At 33.4% G+C, this 20,797-nt stretch overlaps 1 protein-coding gene across 4 annotated transcripts in view; it reads right to left on the reverse strand.

Moving 5' to 3' along the window:
- The window catches only part of LOC132704856 (uncharacterized), a 28,392-nt gene extending 8,226 nt beyond the window's left edge, over positions 1-20,166 (reverse strand). The window contains exons 1-3 of one of the 4 annotated variants that reach the window (XM_060675150.1): positions 19,874-20,166; positions 15,570-15,810; positions 3,650-3,872 (exon numbers count right to left, since the gene is read on the reverse strand). In XM_060675150.1, the coding sequence (XP_060531133.1) occupies positions 3,650-3,856 (207 nt within the window). In that variant the 5' untranslated portion in view covers positions 3,857-3,872; positions 15,570-15,810; positions 19,874-20,166. Of the gene's footprint in view, positions 1-3,649; positions 3,873-15,569; positions 16,104-19,873 lie in introns of all 4 variants that reach the window. The other 3 variants (XM_060675149.1, XM_060675147.1, XM_060675148.1) reach the window with 3 other exon arrangements.
- Between the last annotated feature and the right edge of the window lie 631 nt (positions 20,167-20,797).

Below are 20,797 nucleotides of genomic sequence, written 5' to 3' on the forward strand. Positions count from 1 at the left end.
TTATTTATTATTAAATTAATCACATAAGATCCAAATGAAAATATAAATTGTGCAAATATCAAATGCATTTCCAAATTTCACTAAAACTATAATGTAATAATTTAAAGAAAAAGAAACGTCAACAATGTGGTAAAAACTTAGACACGCTTGATAAATTGGAGTTCTAACCATCATGTTGGCCCTTCCCTTAAAATTATAAAAATGTCAGCACTGTTGTCGTGTGCCATCTTATTATCATCTGAAGAAAAATACATATAAAAGTTAGCTATGTGAAACTTCGCTTTATACCACACTTTATTAGACTCTTCAAAAACGAAAATTGTTCCTAACAATAATTAAAAAAAAAAGAAAAGTCAATAATGTGGTCAAAATTTAGACACGCTTGATAAATTGGTGATCTAACCATCATATTGGCCCTTCCTTTAAAATTATAAAAATGTCAGTACTGTGTGAATTATAGCAGAAACAAGTCTGTCTAACCTTAAGAGACTCCATGTCAAACAATTGGTATAATAAAACAAATCAGTTCCCCTTGGAGGATAGTATCCATGTAACTTAAAGTCAAAATATTGTAAGCACTAATATAGATGAATATTCCAGTTCAATCCTTTTAAAAGTTGTGTAGATAAGTTTAAGGCGAAAGATGTTGGACAGACCTCGCCAATTTCTAACTGTGTTTGCGATGTTATTCTTGATATGTGGTCAGTAAAAGTAAAGTTAGTGGCAAACACAACACTGCGAACCACGTTATTTGAAGGTATCACACCGCTTCAGGGGCACAGAGTTGAGTGTCTAGTGGAACAACATTGGACTATTATTTCGATAAAAAGACAGCATTAAATTGCAGAGAGTTCATAGAGCAACACTGACTTACCATGAGCAAAGCGTTTTGTAATTTTTTGGAATCATTTTGAGTTATAAAAAAAAATTTCTAGAAATTCCTCTAGGGGATGGGGGATATTGTCCACTCCGGCGGTCATTTTGGGTCTTGATTTCTTTTATAATATCGGAGTTTGGACCAATGTGAAAGTAAAGATTATTCAGAAACTTAATAGAAACAGTGCGATCAAAACAAGACTGGGAAATGCTCTTGAAAAGAACTCTATAAAATCGCCAACTATTGCTTCAGGAGTATTAAACTCAGGTTCATCTAAATGCATAGACAGGGGTAGGATACTCCTTTTTTTAAGTTGAGGTAATTCCAAAACTATAACGGATTACTGATTACGCTAGCCTTTATCTCTAGAATATAGACAACACTGAACAGATCTATCTGCCGCTTCACTAATGATCAAAATTAAACCAACAAGGATACGATCTTTCGTTGTCTATATCTAGGTACAGTTGAAGCAAAAACATTATGCATGACCTCTTGAAACATGAAAGATGAAGCGCGTACTTGATTAGGTTCAGCTGAGACATGTAATGTAGACTAGTCGCCCAATTGCATTTTTTCGTCAGCAGAGGTAAGTTGGCTTTTCTAAAGTTAAACTTCATGCTGCGTTTATCCTATGTAAAATTTGTAACGCTAGCAACAAACTCAAAATCAATATCCAAAGTTGTGCTGCATTTTTCGTCACATCACGTAAAGATAATTTATTACTATTATTGAATTACTATTTACATGCAGTTTTAGTATAGTTCTTTTAATTTAGAGGAAGGTTATTGAGCTTACACCAGGAATTGACCCATTTTAAAGTACTTTGTATTATCGTGACATGATGGTAGAGAACATTTGTACGTCATTATCAGCATATATAAAAAATTGCACATTAACATCCCTTGCAGTAGCGTTAATGAAATCCACAAACCGCAAAGAACTAGGAATTGGCTCCTGATGAACACCGGACGTTACCGTTTCATAGAAAAAATCTTAAAAAATTAAGACCAAGACCTAAAAATCAGTATACATCTGCCTATGGTTAGACAATAATTAAATCTTTGTTGGAAGCATTTCAACCATCCTCACACCAAACAGCATAATCAGACGTTATCAACATTTGTTTCATTCGTTTATATTTTCTCTTGAGTTTTTTCACGTATTATGCTCCCTTTACAAATTGTAATAATTCTTTTTACTCTTTGAACATCTATTTATATCAAAGCGACATACAATATCAATATAAAAAATATTTTTCTTCACTCATATTTCTACTAATTGTGAAGAAAATTGATTAAACATTTTTTTAAATAATAATTTCAATAAAATCGCAAACAAAAATTGTATAATGTTTGAATTAATCGAACTTGCTGACGTTTCTGCAATCATCCTATTGACTTCTTCAGAGCTTGACTGAAACTGGCTCGCATTTTACTCTGTACCTGTTTATATATTGTTTGAGGGGGCGGAGCTAAATGAGGGGCATAAACATCGTCTCGGATGACTGATTCCAATATTGGTGACAGCTAGAGACCTGATTTTTTATTGATAGACTAATTGATTACATGCAAGAATTTCGTAAGGCTCTTTCGTGTTCTTTGAGCCTAGTAGATATTTTTCGTCCGGTTTCTCCAATGTATTTTTTGCTACATATGCATGAAATGCTGTAAACTCCTGGCATCTCATTTAGCACCGCCCCCTCAAACAATATATAAGCAGGTACAGAGTAAAATGCGAGCCAATTTCAATCAAGCTCTGAGGAAGCCAACAGGATTGGCGAAACGTCAGCAAGTTCGACTCAGCAAAAACCGACGCAGGAGGAATCCAGAAGTTTTGTAAAAAATATAGATATGTCTGTATGTGATAGTGGGTAATTCAGAATTTTTGAACGAATATAAAGTAATAAAAATAAAAAAATAAATAAAATAAAATAATAAAAGTAATAAAAATCAACCAACAACATAACTTTAATTTTATATGAAAATCAGAAACACTCAGCTAACAAAACAAAGAAAACAACAAACAAACAAAACATGAGCTTTGTTTATATTTTTAAGCACAATATAATAAGTCAATTAATAAAATAAATAAACATTACTCAGAAGCCCATAGTGATATGTCAGTTTGATGGGTGTTAATAAGTTCTTGGTCTACTATAGTATTATTTTAATACGCATTAACAAACTATATTCTGCTTAAATGACGTTTGGAGTGTGGGGTATTGTGTTAATGGATCTTGCATTGCTTTCATCGGCACAGTTACAATCTACGGATATTAATAACAACACGCACGCCAATAACCACTCAGCAAATTGATTGAGTTGCCCAATCATCGAAAATCTGAACCAAACAGCCAATCAGAGTTCAACAAACAAAGGGATGATATGTGAAAACATTATTTAATTTTATTATTGAAAAATGTATACGCTGTCGCAATGTTAAGTGAATAAGCTTCTCCCTGCACATCGTCTTTAACCACACTGCTTGGCGATTAAGCATTTAGCCATCAAATATTAGCAAATCTAATATTGCCAATATCGATTCTATTGCCCGTGTAACAAACGACCTTTGCCATTAAACTTTAAATAGCCTCGCCGATTCGCAACAACGTTACAAATAGCGAAAACGTCGTAATTTAATTAAATATGTTTCGCTCATTTCCCGGCAAGCTCGTCGCAATTCACCTCGATTCGATTGTAAAAGGAAATAATAGCATCGATTGCCTAATATCGGCTCGTGCTTTACCAAAACAAATTCTACTCCGTTTACCTTTGATTTTGATTTATATAATACAAGGAGGACCATTAGGCCGAAGAAGCTGCCCAACGTGGCGGCTATCCTAATTCCGGTCATGACATCGTAGGTTTTGTAGTACTCCCTGGGATCGTACGTCGAAACCGGAACTGAAGTCGTACTGGCAATGACGGTGATGTTGTGGGTATTTCTTCCGTGCGAGCCATTTGGCTCCTCGGCCATCACGACTTAACTGCACCTGAAATGATCGAAGTGTGAAGCGTCGCATTTGTGTAGCCATTTTTAATTTTCTCGGAAACGACTTTGGCAATATAAATAACCGAACGCAAAATTAATGCGATGACTATACGAAACTGCAAACTAAACATTGTTGCTTTTAACTCTGTATTGTTTGAAAACACATAAAATTGTGGGAATAAACACGGGCCAAGTGTTTCGTAAAATGAGAAATTGTAAAATTTTAATGCGCTTCACCGACCTGGCACGAAACAAACACGCCCGTAGAAATTTCCGACAATTCATTTGAATTGATATTACGCATCGATAAAAGGGCTCATTTCCCAGTTTCGGTTAGTTTGCTCTGAATTTGTCGATGACTGGCAGGTTATAACGGAAAATTTATATTCAACCCAATTCCAATATTATTATTCGTCAATAAATGAAAAACGATCTGGTAGAGAACGAATTCTAAAAAAAAACTTTATTCTACTTTATTGTAAGCAGGAAAACTTTAAAAATATATATTTATTTATTTATTACTAACGTTTACACCATTTTACAAAGGGAACCAATTAGAAGATAAGAACTTAACTAACTGGAAATAAGAACTTAACTGTCATTGTAAACAAACCGATGGACCCTTCAAGTCATAGTTAGGATCACGAAATGGAACATAAAATACTTCCTTGACTGAGTCCTGTGACTAATTCCAAAATTCAGTTTTCAAAAAATAAAACTACTAACTTAAATGGAATATTTAAAAGTAAAAAAATATTAACGGCATCATAGTAGGTATGATTACTGACTTTCGCTAATTTTTTTAACATTTTCTAGCTTGTCAATATGAGTTTTATAAAAAAGAGACCAAACCTGGCTTGCATATTTTATTAATGAACGGACAAAAGCGCAATACAAAATCTTAAAGATTAAGAAATCAACTCAAAACCTACTTATAAAACGCAAAGCTCCTAAAGCCCTTTGCTGTAATATCATTAAAATGATTCCAAAAAGTTAGTCTACAATCTAGCAACACCCCTAAATCTTCAATCTCATTCACCCTTTTCGAGTAGAATTTTTTTGTTTAGATTCAAAGCATTAAATATCGATCAGAGGTAAAATAATCTTAAAAGCTTTCAAATCAGCTGTGAAAAAACTAACAAATATGTCAATGTCATAAATAAATTGAAGAGAACAGGACCAATATGTAAACCCTCAGATAAACCTGAATGAACGTCAGTGTCTCGTGATAACAGTCCATAGATTATTGCGCTGTGAAAAGGAACTAGACAGCCAATTTAGGAACTTTCCACCAAAATCAAGATATCAATAACTACAAATGGTGTCCGCTTGAAAATTATATTAAAATAGTTGTGTATTGCTAGTAACAGTAAAGCGCCCCGATAGAAATCCCCAGATATAATTGATGTAACTAATGAATCGAGAAGTTTGGGAATGACTGGCAGATACCTCGGTAATTGATTGAAATCTGACTGTCATGAGAAACAAAAAATGCAACACTTAAGGAAAAATAACGGAACACTAGACAGTTTGGACAAAACAACACATACACCAAACGCAAGTCACAAATGGTTTGCTCAAAACCTCTTAATATTTAGCTAACCATATACCATATACTCATATCCAGTCATAACAGTGTCCGCGAATTTTACAGTGACCTTAACAATATTAAATAAAATTTACCAATGTGAACTGTGAATTTACAATATTTATTAAAGTTCTTCGGTTTTGTAAAATGTCAGCCTACGAATACATAACGCCATAATAACTTTTGAACTCTCTAAAGGTACTAAACAGGAATGAGCATAGTGATGTGTGTTAATGTTGCTACTGATGAGGATGGTAATGTTTCAAGTGGTGAAATTTCTATAGAAACACATACATGTTTTGGAACCAATTATCTAACAGTTTGGTGAGTGCATTTCAAAAATATTTGAAATAACATGTTTTGAAAAAAATTTAAATAAATGTTGTTAGTTGAGGATAGTTGTTATAAATTAAATTTAATGTTTTACTTAAAATTAGTTGTTTATCTCTAATTCCACTTACTATGCAACCAGTAACAATTAAGATAAATCGATGTAATATTAAAGCAATTTTTTGTAGTGGCCTCAAAATCACAGCACATGTACGACAAAGTTTGCTGTAAATTTACCGACTACCTTTAAAAATATATAAATATTACAGTCATTTTATCTGTAAAATTCTCGAACAAATATGTAAATTTACTTAGAAATTTCTGTAATAAAAGTACTGGCCAAAGTTAGGTTAAAAGTGGCTTACATTATACAAGTGATAAAACTAATGGAATAGAAATATACCATTTTAACAGACAACAGTAAAATTACAATAGTGGTTTAAACTTAGTACGCTCTTTGCTGACAAAATATGACGCACTTTATTTGCTTTGAAATGACCATATTTTGATTTAGAGTGTACAGTACGACCAAGCTTCATTATTAATAGGTTGCCTTGTCCAAAATCTTGTATTAGCATAATCATCTACTTCCTCATTTTGCCCTATTCGCGTTTTCTAATCAGGTTCCATATGGCAACATATTGTGTAGCTTCCATCAAATATGATCTGCTATCCCAAGTCTCAACGTATGTGTTCCATGTATTCTCATACTCGTGCAATTATTAGGACGTTTTTTATCTCCAATATAAAACTCATCGTGTCCACAAGATGTGCACTCATGACAAAATCATTGTTGGAGTCTTGTGATAAACAAGTTGTTTAAAGTTTTCTCAGCAAAAAATGCAGTCATGTAGTCATGAAACAGCTGCTGCAATGGTTGCGTTGATTCAAGACGGAGCAATATATTGTTATATGTTATCATTCCGTATCAAATGGCACCTGTGCAACAAATTAATACAATTTTGACTGCAGATTACACTAGACCTGCTACTGGTTCCCAACGCTCACGACAATCAAATTATCATTTTATAAACTCTGTCAGATCGTCATGTAGGAATCCAATCCAACTTTATCACGCCCGGAATACCAACGTAAGGCAACGGACCTTTAGACGAAGACTTGGAGAAGCCAATCTAGCTAGTTAAAGACCTGTAACGTCATTGGGTTGTGCGACATCAGTTTTGGTTAGCGAGGAATCATGAACACTGGTTAAAAATGAGGGAACAAATGCATATTATGCATATTTATTTACAAGAATATTTTGCAAGGCGTACCTTTAGTCCTAAGGTAGACTACTAAAGAGCTTCACTTATGGCGTGGACTGAAATTTCTCTAGAGGCAAATACAAACTTTACATAGTTCCAACCTAACTGCTCTGAGGTACATTGAAGAAATTCTGGAGTATTTTTTTGTTCCCTATGACAATTTTATTGGAGATAATTTTATTCTAATGCATAATAATGCCATACCTCATACCACAACCTCACCTTACATTAACACAAGATACAATCCGAATTGCACATTTGTGGGACCTACTTAAGCGAAGAATATGAAGTCGCTTTCTTGCTTCTTTATATGATTTTGGCCATGCCAAGACTTTTATAGAAATGCTCTGTTTGAGTTTTGGCCATATCGACAAAAGATTATTTCCGTTTAACGGTTAGATGTTGTTAAAAATTACTTAAAACATGTTTTGTTTGGGTGTAAGTTAATAGGATAATAAATTATCACAAAACATAAAAATCTTTATTTTATGTGTAAAATGGACACGTACTCCATCTTTCGTGCCGTTGAATGTATAGTAATCAAAATCGTCTATTTGGATTTAGGCTCCTAGGAAAGTGTAATTTTGCGGTAATTTGGAAACTTCAATTATAAGACGAAGTTATGACATATTGCGAGTTGTCTCCTCTATTTTAACTTTAGCAAATACACTACACATTCAGTTACTTGAGTAGAGAAGACTATTATTTCTCACCACGCCCCCTTCAAACGCAAAATATTCGACAATCAAACTGCATATTAGCTGGGGCTCAAAATTTACACACAAAGTAAAACGCTCCGTATTAATTAAATTCGTTATGGCTCACGGGCGAATTCAATTATCGTTTTATCCAGATAATGAAGTAATTTATAATCAGTGCCGGGTGGCGTGGTCGGGGCAATTTTCTTAAAAGCTGCCTCGTTGTTGCACCTCCAGTTAAGACTATCATTTTCTAAATTGGGGTTTAGTAGAATAAACATGGTCCCCTTTTATATCAACTGAACATTATTTGTACCCGAAACACGGACGGCGTATATAAAAAATTATAACTTTTTTAAAGTTTCTTTTTATATGGCAATGTTTCAAGTGTTTCATATTATTTAATATTGAAAATTTCCAAGTTTTATGCTTGAATATTTTATTATTTCAGTTCAGTATCGACAAAAACTTTTGTTGATTCTTAATTTTTACATGTTTACATCTTTTACGTGACACGTCATCATTTTGTTATTTTAATGCCATTATTTTTGCATGAATTGCGCATGTCCAATTTAGTAAGATCTCGTAATTTTAAAATTTTGTTTTTATTATTAAACTTCGCAACACCGCGTTTGACGCATAAAAGTCTCGAAACATATTGGCAGTTTTGGAGATAATTAAGGGTTCCTGTACTTGAGCGTACATGACAGTCTAAAACCTGTGTTTGCCCTGTGTCATTTTAAAAATTTGTGACACAGAAAGTTATTAGGTATCTAATCAGATTTTTTTTTATAATACACCAGGAATTATGAGATATGTTTTTCTACTAGATTTTCATAGACGCAACTGTACAAATTTCAATAGTCCATAAAAAGACTTGTCGTAAAAAGTTCTGCTTGTTTATTGCCCTAAATAATAAGATTATACTTGCGAAATTCTTAATACACAAAGTACTCAAATATCAATATCTCATCTTCGTTTTTACCCCTTTTCTCTAAAATATTTATGATTATCTTTTTGGAACACTGTTTTTGTTATTACATATACATTATCATAATTCAAGGTTAAAATTAAAACTGTTTTATGTTTTTTTTCAATAATACACGTTGTTGGTGTTGTTAAAATAAGTTTTAATAACTGTCACTGAAAAATAAATGAATTACGTAAAAATGTAAACAAGTAAGAAACTAAATTAAAAATGTTCTAATGTCATTCTAAAAAAAAATTATTAATCAGTATTTAATTTATGTACGACTTTCCGACCACAATGTATATATTATATATTAGTATATAATTCAACAAGTGCGGTAAACGGCATTTGAGTCACGAGTTAATTTGGCACAGAAGGGAGTAGAAAGAGCCATTTAAAGAATGTTGTTTTTAAAATATATGTAATTTTATTGTCAAAAATGTACATATTTTTGTTAAATAAAATGTTTTTTAGTGTTGTGGCAGGACGTTGAAAATAAGGGATATCAAAAAGGTTAAAAGAGACGTAATAAACGAATTTCCTTCTGGTATGCTTTTCTTTAAAAAGCGCTCGAGACTGCCTAACGACCGCCCTCTCCATGCAAATTACGTTCGATGAGAGTGGCAGTAGTAAATAATTGAAGGACGTGGGGATAGATATCAGGAGATTTGCCGCCGCCCCGCGGTTGCCTGGCAACCTATATCCGTGACGAGACAACATGTCAACTGGCAAGCGAGGACGCAGAACCGATCATTCGGAAGGGTGTTCTACTTTGCTACGTATTCGACAGTTACTACCTAGAGCCATCTCATAGAAAGGTGTATGGTCAGTTCATAGATATAAGATAGTGACCAATTGCTTTTGAATAGGATTATTCAAGGGTGGTCATTATCATACAATGCAACAAGATTATTACCTAAAGTTTCGGAATTTAAATTCAGGTAAAATTGTGGTCCGTAATAGAAAATAATTTTATACCAACCTGTGTTTAATATTCTTGGTTTGGTATACTACCTACTTTTAGTTTATTTGTAATCATTCTTATTTCGTGTGTAATACAGCGTGTGTTGAATCGTGTGCGAATTATGCAAAATATGTGCAAGTCTAGTGTATGTCTGGAGATGCTCCCGCCCAAATGTAGAAAACACTATTCTATTGAGACTAAGGAAGTTATAAACAATGTTTATTTGACTCTCATTGAACGTGGTGCCAACAAGCAGGCACCTTTAGAAGAAACGGCCATATTGACGAAAATTCCAACATTAACTGCATGGAAAATTGTGAATAATCCCATTTCAGCGAGGAAAAAAAGAAGCGATGCTGACATTTTCTCGAGTGTAGATGAAAGTGATCAAGATATAATACGGCGTAAAATTTACCAGTTATACGAGGAACAAAGCGTGCCTACATTAGATATCTTAATCATGAGGCTTGAAAAAGATGAAACCAGTATTAAATATGGCAGAAATACCTTATGGAGGTGTATTCAACACATGGGTTTTAGATTTTAAAAAAATGACAAAAGGCAAGTTTTAATGGAATCTTTTAGAATTCGGAAATGGTGACTGGAATATCTAGAAAAAATTAGGATTTACAAAGAACAACAAAGACCCCGGAAAAGGTTTGGGTTGACTCAACTGATAACGCGCCATCAAAAAGAGGTAAAAGAAAACTATTTTGCGTGCTGGCTCCAAAGATGGTTGGATTCCAAATGGACTTTCTCTGTCTGCGAAAAATATTAAAGATTCTTCTCTGGATTACCATGAAGACGCCACCGCTGGTTTATTTGAAAGTTGGTTTACAAACTAACTCCAAACATTCCTCCTAATAGCGTCATTGTAATGGACAATGCAAGTTATCACAGTTGACTAAAACCCCTTCCTCAGGTGACACAAAAGCAACAATCCAAAACTACATGTATAATAAATAAATAAAAAGCAATTAATTGAGGTTCTACAAAGCTTGAACCTACAAAAAAAATATGTCTGTGATAATTATGCAAAAAATCTAGGGCATACAGTTTCAAGGCTTCCACCTTGACATCGACATGTTTGGCACCAACTGAAATCTGCGTCGTAACAATGTTTTCCCCGTGTTAACTCCAATGTCCTCAAACTTATAGAAACCGAAGTTTTTAACATCCCTCCATAAAGTTGGCCAAATTCTGTTAAACATATAGAAAAAGCAGAACAATCGTATATTTTCCAAAACGGGTAAACAAATATTTTGGAGTATTTTTAGAATGTATATGTGCAAAATTCGAATTTATAGGAGTTCTTTAAATTGCTAAGGTTTAACTTAAATCTCAGAATCAATCAATCACATTTGTTGAATTTTACGGGGGTTTTAATAGGCTGGTAATCATACAGCTCGCGGTCAAGGGGTAGGATAAGATGCTACTCCATGATCCAAGATAATATTTTAATAAATTCCTTTTTATTTTATTTATTAACTTTATTCAAAAATCTTCCTACTATGTTGTCCCATTAATTCATTTAACTAGTTCCTCTGAAGTCAATGACGGCTGATTTTTTTTATATAAATTGCTCTCCGTACTCAGCTTTCCTCCTTATATAATCTCTTCTATTTGCTCCAATTTTCATTGACTCGGAAATTGGTCATAATTTTGTAACCATCTAGTTAATTAAAAGTAACTGCTATTGATAACTAAGAAACAATGAAAGTACCAATGGCATTTAATACGTGCGGTTTAGAACACTTTCATTTTGCTATGGACACGAAGCTGGCATCGGTAGGCTTATTTCGGAATTCGTAAGGGAACAATGCTTCGTTGTAGAGCTCTTTAGAACACACTTTAAAGCGTAAGAACAAGCCGGCTAGAGATAAATAAAATGCTGCCCGATCGATGGGCTTTGTCACCAACAGCCAAAGGATAGGATAGTTTTTTGCTGGCTATTTAAAGGAATCAATTACAACTGTCACAATAAACATCAGACGAAATGTCATATATGGATATCTTCTGCTCTGTTTCTTCTATTAAATCAGGCGTCGCACAGTGGGGCCAATTGACGAAACCAATATTTGAAAGGTGCAAGGTGGGCCATTTTGGTGATGGATATATTGGGATCTCGGAAACTGCGAAGAAGAATGGCTAATGGAGTTTGGTTAGACATATCAGAACTGTTTTAAAACTACCTGAAACATAAAGTTTTTTGACGTGGCAATTTTAGCACGCGTGATCAGTGCAAATTTGTAATAACACAATATTCGCGTCATTACATCGCCGACAAACAATTTTTGAAGAAAAGTCACTTATTATAACTTATTATTAAATGGAGGCTACCTTCTATATTTCGGAATTTGTAATAAAAAACTATAAGCTACCAACAAATACGACTTCATTGTTCCTCAAAATATTCACCCTGATGATTAATACACTTTTGCATTCGATAAAACCGATCATCGAAGCACTTTTCCCACATCGATTCGGGCACCTCAAAAACGAGCTTTTTAAACGCGTCAATCGCTTCTTCTGGTGTCAAAAATCGTTGCCCACGTAATTTATTCTTAATGTATGGGAATAAAAAGAAGTCATTAGGTGCTAAATCAGGACTATATGGTGGATGACTCATCAAATCAACGTTTTTAATCCTCAAAAAGTTCTTTGTTTACATCCATGATTCATCACCTGTCACGATATCATATACGTGTTTCCTTTAACCAATCCACACGAGCCTTTTTTTGAGCTGATGTCAAATTGTGTGGAAAATTGTATGTATGCTCTTCCCACTAATGCCCAAAGATACCTCAATATTGTCGTAAGTCCCATGACGATCCTGCGAAATCAGTTTCCGCACTGCATCAGTTTTCTTGGAGAGATGGCCGTACTTGTCCAAATGTTCATTTGTCTAAATCGTATCGGGCATTTCCGTGGAGAAAGAAATTTTTTGTTTACATTACAATGTTTTTAAAATACATCTGTTAATATTTACAGTGTCCAATTATTCTCCCAGCTAAAATTATTGATGATTTTTAAATTTATTCAATAAGCAATAAGATTTATCAATATCGCTACTCAATACTTCAGCTGCCACTATTTTGAAGATATGGTTGTCAATTAAAACACTTTGGATTATGCAAAAAATTAACCAGCTACCTACCATATCCAAGAATCAAAAAGTAAAAGTTACTTAAATAGTTCTCAGGATAACAAGTATGAAAAAAATTAAATTACATTAAAATTTTAGAAAAGAACAGCGCTTATTACTTAAAGATACCTATTTTAAAAGGTTAAATTATAAAATAAAAATCCCTTAGGAGCCAATGAAATACCTACCTACACCATCATGGTAGTATGTTTAATAGAAGTTGTAAGTTTTGTTAGTTTAAACAATAGCGTTAATTGTTGTTCTTTATAGATGATGAACGAAAGTAAAATAATTTAACCGCATTTTATAAATTAATTTTCTATTTGAGCCTCTCTCTTTATTTGGATAAATGTTTCGGCCGCTTTCGAGTGTTCGTCACCGGGGCCTTGCGTGATTTGGACAAATGCACATTATAGCATTTGTGGTTTTCCGTTCTTGGACAACCACCGATTTTGGACGATCCTCACGAAATTCATCTTTAAGAAGATCACGACTGAAGTCCTAATACAGTAGTCGTAGATGGTGCTTTAACTCCAAAAGTCGAATTAAGTTCATCTATGCATTTTTGTTGAGTTAGTCCACGTCTAAAGTTATAAAAAAATATTGCACAAAAATGCTCCCGATTAAGTTCCATTTTTAACCGTCACATTTTTTTTTATGTATAGCAAAAAACACAAACAACGCTCTTTCGCCAAAACCTAACTGAGTAAACCTAACCTCAAAATGTCAAACTTCCCTATAAAAACGTTAGTCGCCAGATGGCAGGACCCGTTTAAGAAAATCCCGAAATATAAAAGGCAGCACTCGTAGGGTTTTGGATATAAAATTGGTCATAGGCTTGACGTAAGGATGCGTCGAACACCCTTTCTAAGGATTTAATTGGAAACCTGTCGCTTCTAACAGCGATTTAAACCACGAGCGGTTAAAATATTTAATACATACGCCTCTTTCAGCCGCATCGAAAAGCTGAAGATGAAGAAAAATGGGGGCACTTTATTGCTCTTAAAGTCTGCCAAAAGCAGAAAGACAGTGGAAATAATGGAGTGGCTACCCACACCGACTGAAAAAGATTCAATTTTGAGCAAATATTGGATTTTAACACTTTTATTTGACGCACGTTAATTGTATCGTTTCTAGCGAGGTTGTGAATTTAAGGGGTTGAGGTTTTTCACAAATTTAGTTTACTTTGGTCCATCGCGTCGCTTGTATGTTTTATTTTGTCTGCACCAACAGACTCGTTCTCTAGGGTACCTTTTTCCTTTTTTTTACCTAATAGTTTGTCAATTTTGCCATTTTCATCTTAAGCATTCTTCCTGCATTTCCTTTTGTTATTTTTAACACCTATTCTAGCGTTAGCATTAATCTCAAACCAGCGCTGTTAAATTTTTAATTCGCTTAATTTTCAAAAAACCTGTCTAAAACCTGTCTTGTCGCATTGTCTTAGTTATTTTGGTCAGTTTATTCAAGAGAATTTTAAAAGTGTGCAACCGATTATACCTTTAACGGTATTAATTTTTTTTTTATAATTTCTAATTGTTGTACGTATTTGTTCTTCATCCTATTGTATTTTGTTTTTCTCTTCTAACCAAAATTAACTGAAACAATCCGTATTAATTACTTCTTCAGTTAGTTTTTATAATTTTTTTGGTAGAAAAAAAGCTATTCTTTTTTTTTGCCTTTTTTGAAGAGCATAATAAGAATATTAAAATGGAGAATAATTAATATGGAAATTAATTTGTACTCAGAGTCATGACAATAATTTGCTTAACTTTATGTAACTTTGTCTATCCCAAATATTTTTAGTATTCGAAATATATTTTTTTTCATATTGTTATTCATTAATATTTCCAAATAGTAATATAGACTTTCGAACTGTTTTAATTTAAATATAACAACATTTAAATATAACAATAACAAGCAAGCTGTAGAATAATATATTCTGCAACAAGTTTGAGAAGCGTCACTTTCACGAGTTTCTTTTACTTAATAAACGACTGACTGAAGGATTTTATGTGTGTTCATACTAGTTTTTAACACAACACAATACAAAGGGCGGGTGATGTGTTGCCTTTCTCTCTCTAGCCCATTTTGTTTTTTAAATTAAAGCGATTTTATGATGAGATTTATATAATTAACAATTCAAAGATAACGTCGCTTTTCTAATCACCACAGTTCGGACCCTCTACGTCATAAATCGATAATCAAATTATCACGTCATTAGTTGAGTCGAAATATGTTTACGGAAATAATCTTATTCTGTGTGTAATAATTTCACGGTGTAGTTAGAGCGTCTATATCATCTCAAACTTCCATTCCCACCTGATTTCATATACTAGGTGGCAGATAACAGTCACGGTTTTCGAACTGATATTTTATGATATTATTATTATTCTCATTTATTTATTTTTAATGTGTTCAAATATTTTTGAATGTGCGGCTAATCTCGACTATTTCGTTAATATATTTATAAACCCAACCCGTTGAATATTAAAATGGAAATAAATGGATTCAATTTTATTTCCTGAAAAATTAAAGCAAAATATTTGCTTGTGTCGAGAAATAAACATTCACGATTTTATTCAATGGAATTGAATTGAATGTTCTCTCCGCTCTAAACGGGGTTCGAAACGAAAACGTCAGTCACAAAATATCTTTTTGAAAGGTACAAGAATGTTAGCAAAATTCTGTTTTTAAGATTTTACTCAGCTTTAAAATGCTAAAACTAAACTAAAACTTACCTATCATAACAAGTGAACAAGAAGAGGCGAAACTTGGTGTGCGGTCCTGAGGGGTCATCGTATCATGCTGTCAGACGTTTTCGACGAATACTCCAATGACCGTTTAGTTACTGTTTATTTATCCGGGATTCGAGCAGGAATGAATGAATTTTGCTTGATAATAGCCCGCACTTAACATAGTCCGTTCACTACTGTTTTAACTAATTCATTGGAAAAATATTTATGCTGCGAGCATTTTCCTCTAGTCGTCGGGATGGGTATTTTTAGATCATTTCGGTTTTGGAAATAAATTATATGTATACAATATCGAAGTACGGCAGTGGCGCGTACAGTCTTTCAAAGTTCTCCTAAGGATGCTTAAGAAATTTTTATCATATTACTTTAAAAAAAAATGTTTTTTTTTTTGTGTACAAATGGTGAAATGTTGACCCGCTGTCATTTCTGGATATTTACACGCAGCAACAACAACTTGTCGCCATGGACTAATTTTTTTTTTTAAATATGTTAAATCCGACCTTGGATTAAGTATTCATCCTTAAATGTAATAATCATAATTATATAGTGAATAAGGCTTACAATGCCCTCATAATGCCAAGTTGCGAGAGTGCTAAAAAGATTCTTGTATTTTAGAAATCATGTATATATGATGGCTGATCGCTTTGAGTTCCAATTATTAGCTTATGGAAGATGCCATTGACATTGTACTGGAAACTTCAGCCTGGAATTTAGGAATTAATCGAGTTTTTTCAGGAAAGACAACTTTTTGTATCTAACACTCTAATAAAAATCAGATTGACTTTGTCCTCATAAACAAACGATGTCGATATAAAAAGGATCGCTGCTTATGCGTCTCATAGTCTGCCCATGGCTAACGTAAAACTTAAATTAACGAAGATTCAACATAAGTCTAGTAAAATGTCATTAGACAAAAGAGTGCTAATGAGAGATATCAACAAGAAACAACGGTAATGATGGATCGGGAAAAACTTTTCCGCGGTCCAAAGTAAGTGAGAATGGAAATATTATTTAATACATTGTGCATGGTATTAAATCAACAATTGTAGATAAGAAGCATAAGAAGCAGGAGTGGATGACTAACGAGATTTTAGATCTGATGGATGTCCGGAGGCAATATAAGATCCGATCAGATCATACAATGTATACCCAAATTCAACGAGAGATCCGGGTTAAGATGAGAATAGCAAAAGAACAGTGGATGGAAGAACGCTGCGATGAAGTTGAATCTTTACAGAACAAAGGGGACTCGTCTGCCTTACATAAGAAAGTCAAAGAAATACCACGCGTATATATAGCATAAATCTAGAAGATGAAATAAGCAAAACGAGTACATAACATCAATCTTTTCAAAGAAAATAGACCACCCCAATTAATTTGTATGCTCCCACTTATATTGAAAGATTGCACTTAAAACTGCAAGAATGCATAAAACGCTGGGCCCAGATGACATTAACATCGAGGCCGAATTATTATTAGATGATAAAAATGTGTCCTGTCACATCCCTTCAGTCAATATTTATAATGATCCCGAAGACTTCCAAAGCCGTAAAATATTAAGACCACCGCTTAATTAATTTAATGAGTCATCTTCTGAAACTGCTATTTCGAGCCACAAAGGAATACTCAAAAAGTTGGAAGATTTGAGTGGGGAAACGCAGTTCAGGTTTAAATGTGGCCTGGGTACAAGAGAGGCATGATCAACGTAAGTATGTGCACCTGAAATTGCTCCGTAATCCTACCATCAATCAATCGAACAGCTCGAATCAGACTGGAGGGGGAGCCTGTTACAGAGGAGTTTGAAATACTCAAATATTGTTTAACTTGTATGTGGAAAGCATATTCACCGTTGCCTTGGATGAAATTGACTGTCGAATTTAAGTAAATGGCATTCTAATTAATAACCTGCGCTATGCCGATGACACTGTCATAATTGCTGATAACAGCGAAGATTTACATATGATGCTGAATAAAATAGACAGTGTTGTAGTAGCTTAAATATAGACATCTCGAAAACTAAACATATGATCATTAGTAGACAGCCAGCAAAGATTTCTAACGATTCCATAGAGCAGGTTCAATCATTTAAATATCTTGGAATAGCTATAAACGATGTATGGGATCCACATGAAGAAGTAAAATGCCGAATCCAACAGGCAAGGCAAAAATTTATTGAGTTCAAACCCTTCCCCTGCAATCGTTTAAGATCCGTTATAGAATCAATAGGCTAGCGGCATTCGAAATGTGATCACTAAGGAGAACGCTTCGAATTTCATGGGTCTATTGTGTTCGCAATAAGGAGGTTCTCAAAAAAGCTGGGGTTGAGAGAGAACTTTTTGAATTAATTAAAAAACGTACAATTAGCTACCTCGGCACATACTCAGAGGGACACAGTACAAAATTAACCAGTTAATCCTACAAGGAAAGATCGAGGGCGGGAGAGGTGTCGGTCGTAAGCAGATTTCCTGGTTGCATAATATAAAACATTGGACAGGTTTAAAACACTTGTGAGCTTTCTCATGCTGCTATCAGTAGAACCGTGTCTTTGAGATAGTCGTCAAAGCACTGCGTATAGGGCGTGTGAAGAAGAAGGAAAAAAAGGTGCATATACATACGTACAAGCCGTTGTACAGATATGTATCTTATTTTAAACAATATTACATCTACAGTGTATTAATAAACAAAATTCACTTTAGAGCACAAATTGAATTGATATATATAAATATTGGATTATTTTATATAATCCACACATGCATATTAACTAACTTTTGCAGAACATTGCAGTTCCTGGGCTTTTATAGTGGCTACTGGCCGGTTGACTGGAGTGTATTGTTCAATTTATGAATATAGTTTTAATCCTGCTTATATTGACTGATTTCAGTTATTCTAGAGCTACACGCACTAAAGTTAGTAGACTCAGGCAAAATAATTATCGTAACTTCGACATTTTTTGAATTCAAATAAACCTGTTGAGATATGTGGATAAATAGCAAGAAGATTTCTTCTTAATTAATAAATTGGATATAAGTACGCACTATATCTAAAAGCAGCAATATTTTTGTTAAGAACGCACTCATAAAGCTATGCCTAGAAATAAAATACAATATTCAATAACAAAGATATTATAGCAAAATATCTAAACTTTAACATTTTGTGAACATAATTTATTATGGATTATATCTCGTATGCATGGCCAGTTTCCTAAAGGTGTCTTGATAAGAATGTCCATAAACAAAAGATGTTAAACAAAAATAACAATCATGTTGAAAATTGTGGACTGCAGAGAAGTGTTAGATGGTTTACTAAAAGTATTATAGAAAATGCAAAGAATTGTGTTGAATATGCGTATCTAGAGTTTTTTTTTATTAATTACGTGTTTCACCAATACAAATTGATTTTTATACATTAATTTAAAGTTACAGTTACTTTTTTGAAACACTGTCTAAATATTATACAGACTGATCTAAATTAAGTGTTCATCATTGATAACCATTGGCAAATTTGTAGAATATTTTCCATTGATTACAATGGTGAAAACAGAAAAACAATTGAATGTATGGTTTTAGAAAAAAATGGGGAAAATATACTCTTTTTGAATGGAAGACAATGTACATTTTTTACTCCAGCGTTCGTAAATGCCAACAGAACAAAAAACGTCATATGCTATTTTAACTCCTTTTATTGTTTTATGTTTTATGGTAATACGAAAATACCGATTACCGGTTAACCGATTAATGTAATTATATTCTTATATATTGTTTATATCTACAAAACAAGTTTTAAACAAATTCCTATTTTCTTCCTATTTCTTATTTTCTGATTGGGAATATGTATATAAACATTGATATATCGAAAAAGGAATATTCAAATCATTCGAAGTAATTGTTTCAGGAAATTTTCTGGTATGTTTATTACTACTTAGTTTTTTTCTTTTTATTGTTATATTTTTATATTTTATAGCCGTCATTACATTTCAACCCTATCTTTAGTCACAAAGTAATGATAATTATAAAATATCGAGTTACCTAATAGAAAAAAAATAATAGTCGATATAATAATCAGAATAATCAAAATTCAGTTTTGTATCTTTTTGCATTTTTGACAAGAACGAAATTAATAAAAACAAGGAGATTAATTCAATTATTGATCTGCGTGAGATATTATCACCGACGAAATTATGTTGAAATATATACGTGTTGATTCCGAATCGGTATTCTTAGCACTCTTTACATTCTATGTGGAATATTTTTCGCAGCAGCCTCGTTTCGAGTGCCCATTAATCAACTTACTCTGTATAAAAATCTCATTACTACAGCACGGACCCGCGCCCGATTAAAATTTCAACGATACCGTGAAACGTTTCGAATCCTTTTCATGTTAACTTTACTTCGCAAAGCGTTGATATTGCAACGGAATTTCCAACGGTTAGACGAAATCCGACAGGTTTTAAATGGGGAAACCACAGAAATTATTTTGACATCGAGGATATTTCACGTTCGGGACAATTCGAGCGGTTCACTGCCGACGTACCAATTGTGGTACGAAAATTTCGAGCGAAAAAAAATTACGAAGAATAATCTCCGGCGGGCGGATCCGAACTAAAAGCACCGAAACTGGCAAGCGTCACGACGCAGACGCCTGAGATTGAACCGGAATACGTCCATTTATTTAATAGTGCGAGTTTAGACGTCACTTTTCCAACCTTACTGTATAATATAAATCTAGTTTTTTTTTTGAGAAAAACAAAATCATATCTTTTGAAATAATTTGAATTTTATAAATATTAAAATTTTTTAACATTCGTCCTGATTCGGGCATCTCAGGTGTTAAAAGTAGATTTAATTTTATGACGGATTCAAGGAAGCTTCCATTAATTATTAATATTAAGAAAACAAGGGTTCACGGTTATATTTATGGAATTAATTTAAAGACAATGGGCGCATGCACACTTTCCAAATTTTTCTTTATACTTAAAAATTCCATTTTCAACTCCTTTTACAGAAAATAGCAAATAATCCAAAAATTATTTTTCCATCCATTTAACTTTTTATTGCGAATGTTAAATTGGTGTTAATGTCAACGGATGCGAGCGTAAATTCCCCATTATTTCAATGCGTAAGAGTATATTATGCAGAAGCTCGTTTATTAAACACTCGCTCCGCTAAGCTCAGCTCATGTCTGGAGGTATCGGTGATAAACGAGTTGCGTTCCAA

This window comes from Cylas formicarius, unplaced genomic scaffold (assembly GCF_029955315.1).
Source record: "Cylas formicarius isolate icCylForm1 unplaced genomic scaffold, icCylForm1.1 PGA_scaffold_7__23_contigs__length_41026272, whole genome shotgun sequence".
NCBI lineage: Eukaryota > Metazoa > Arthropoda > Insecta > Coleoptera > Brentidae > Cylas > Cylas formicarius.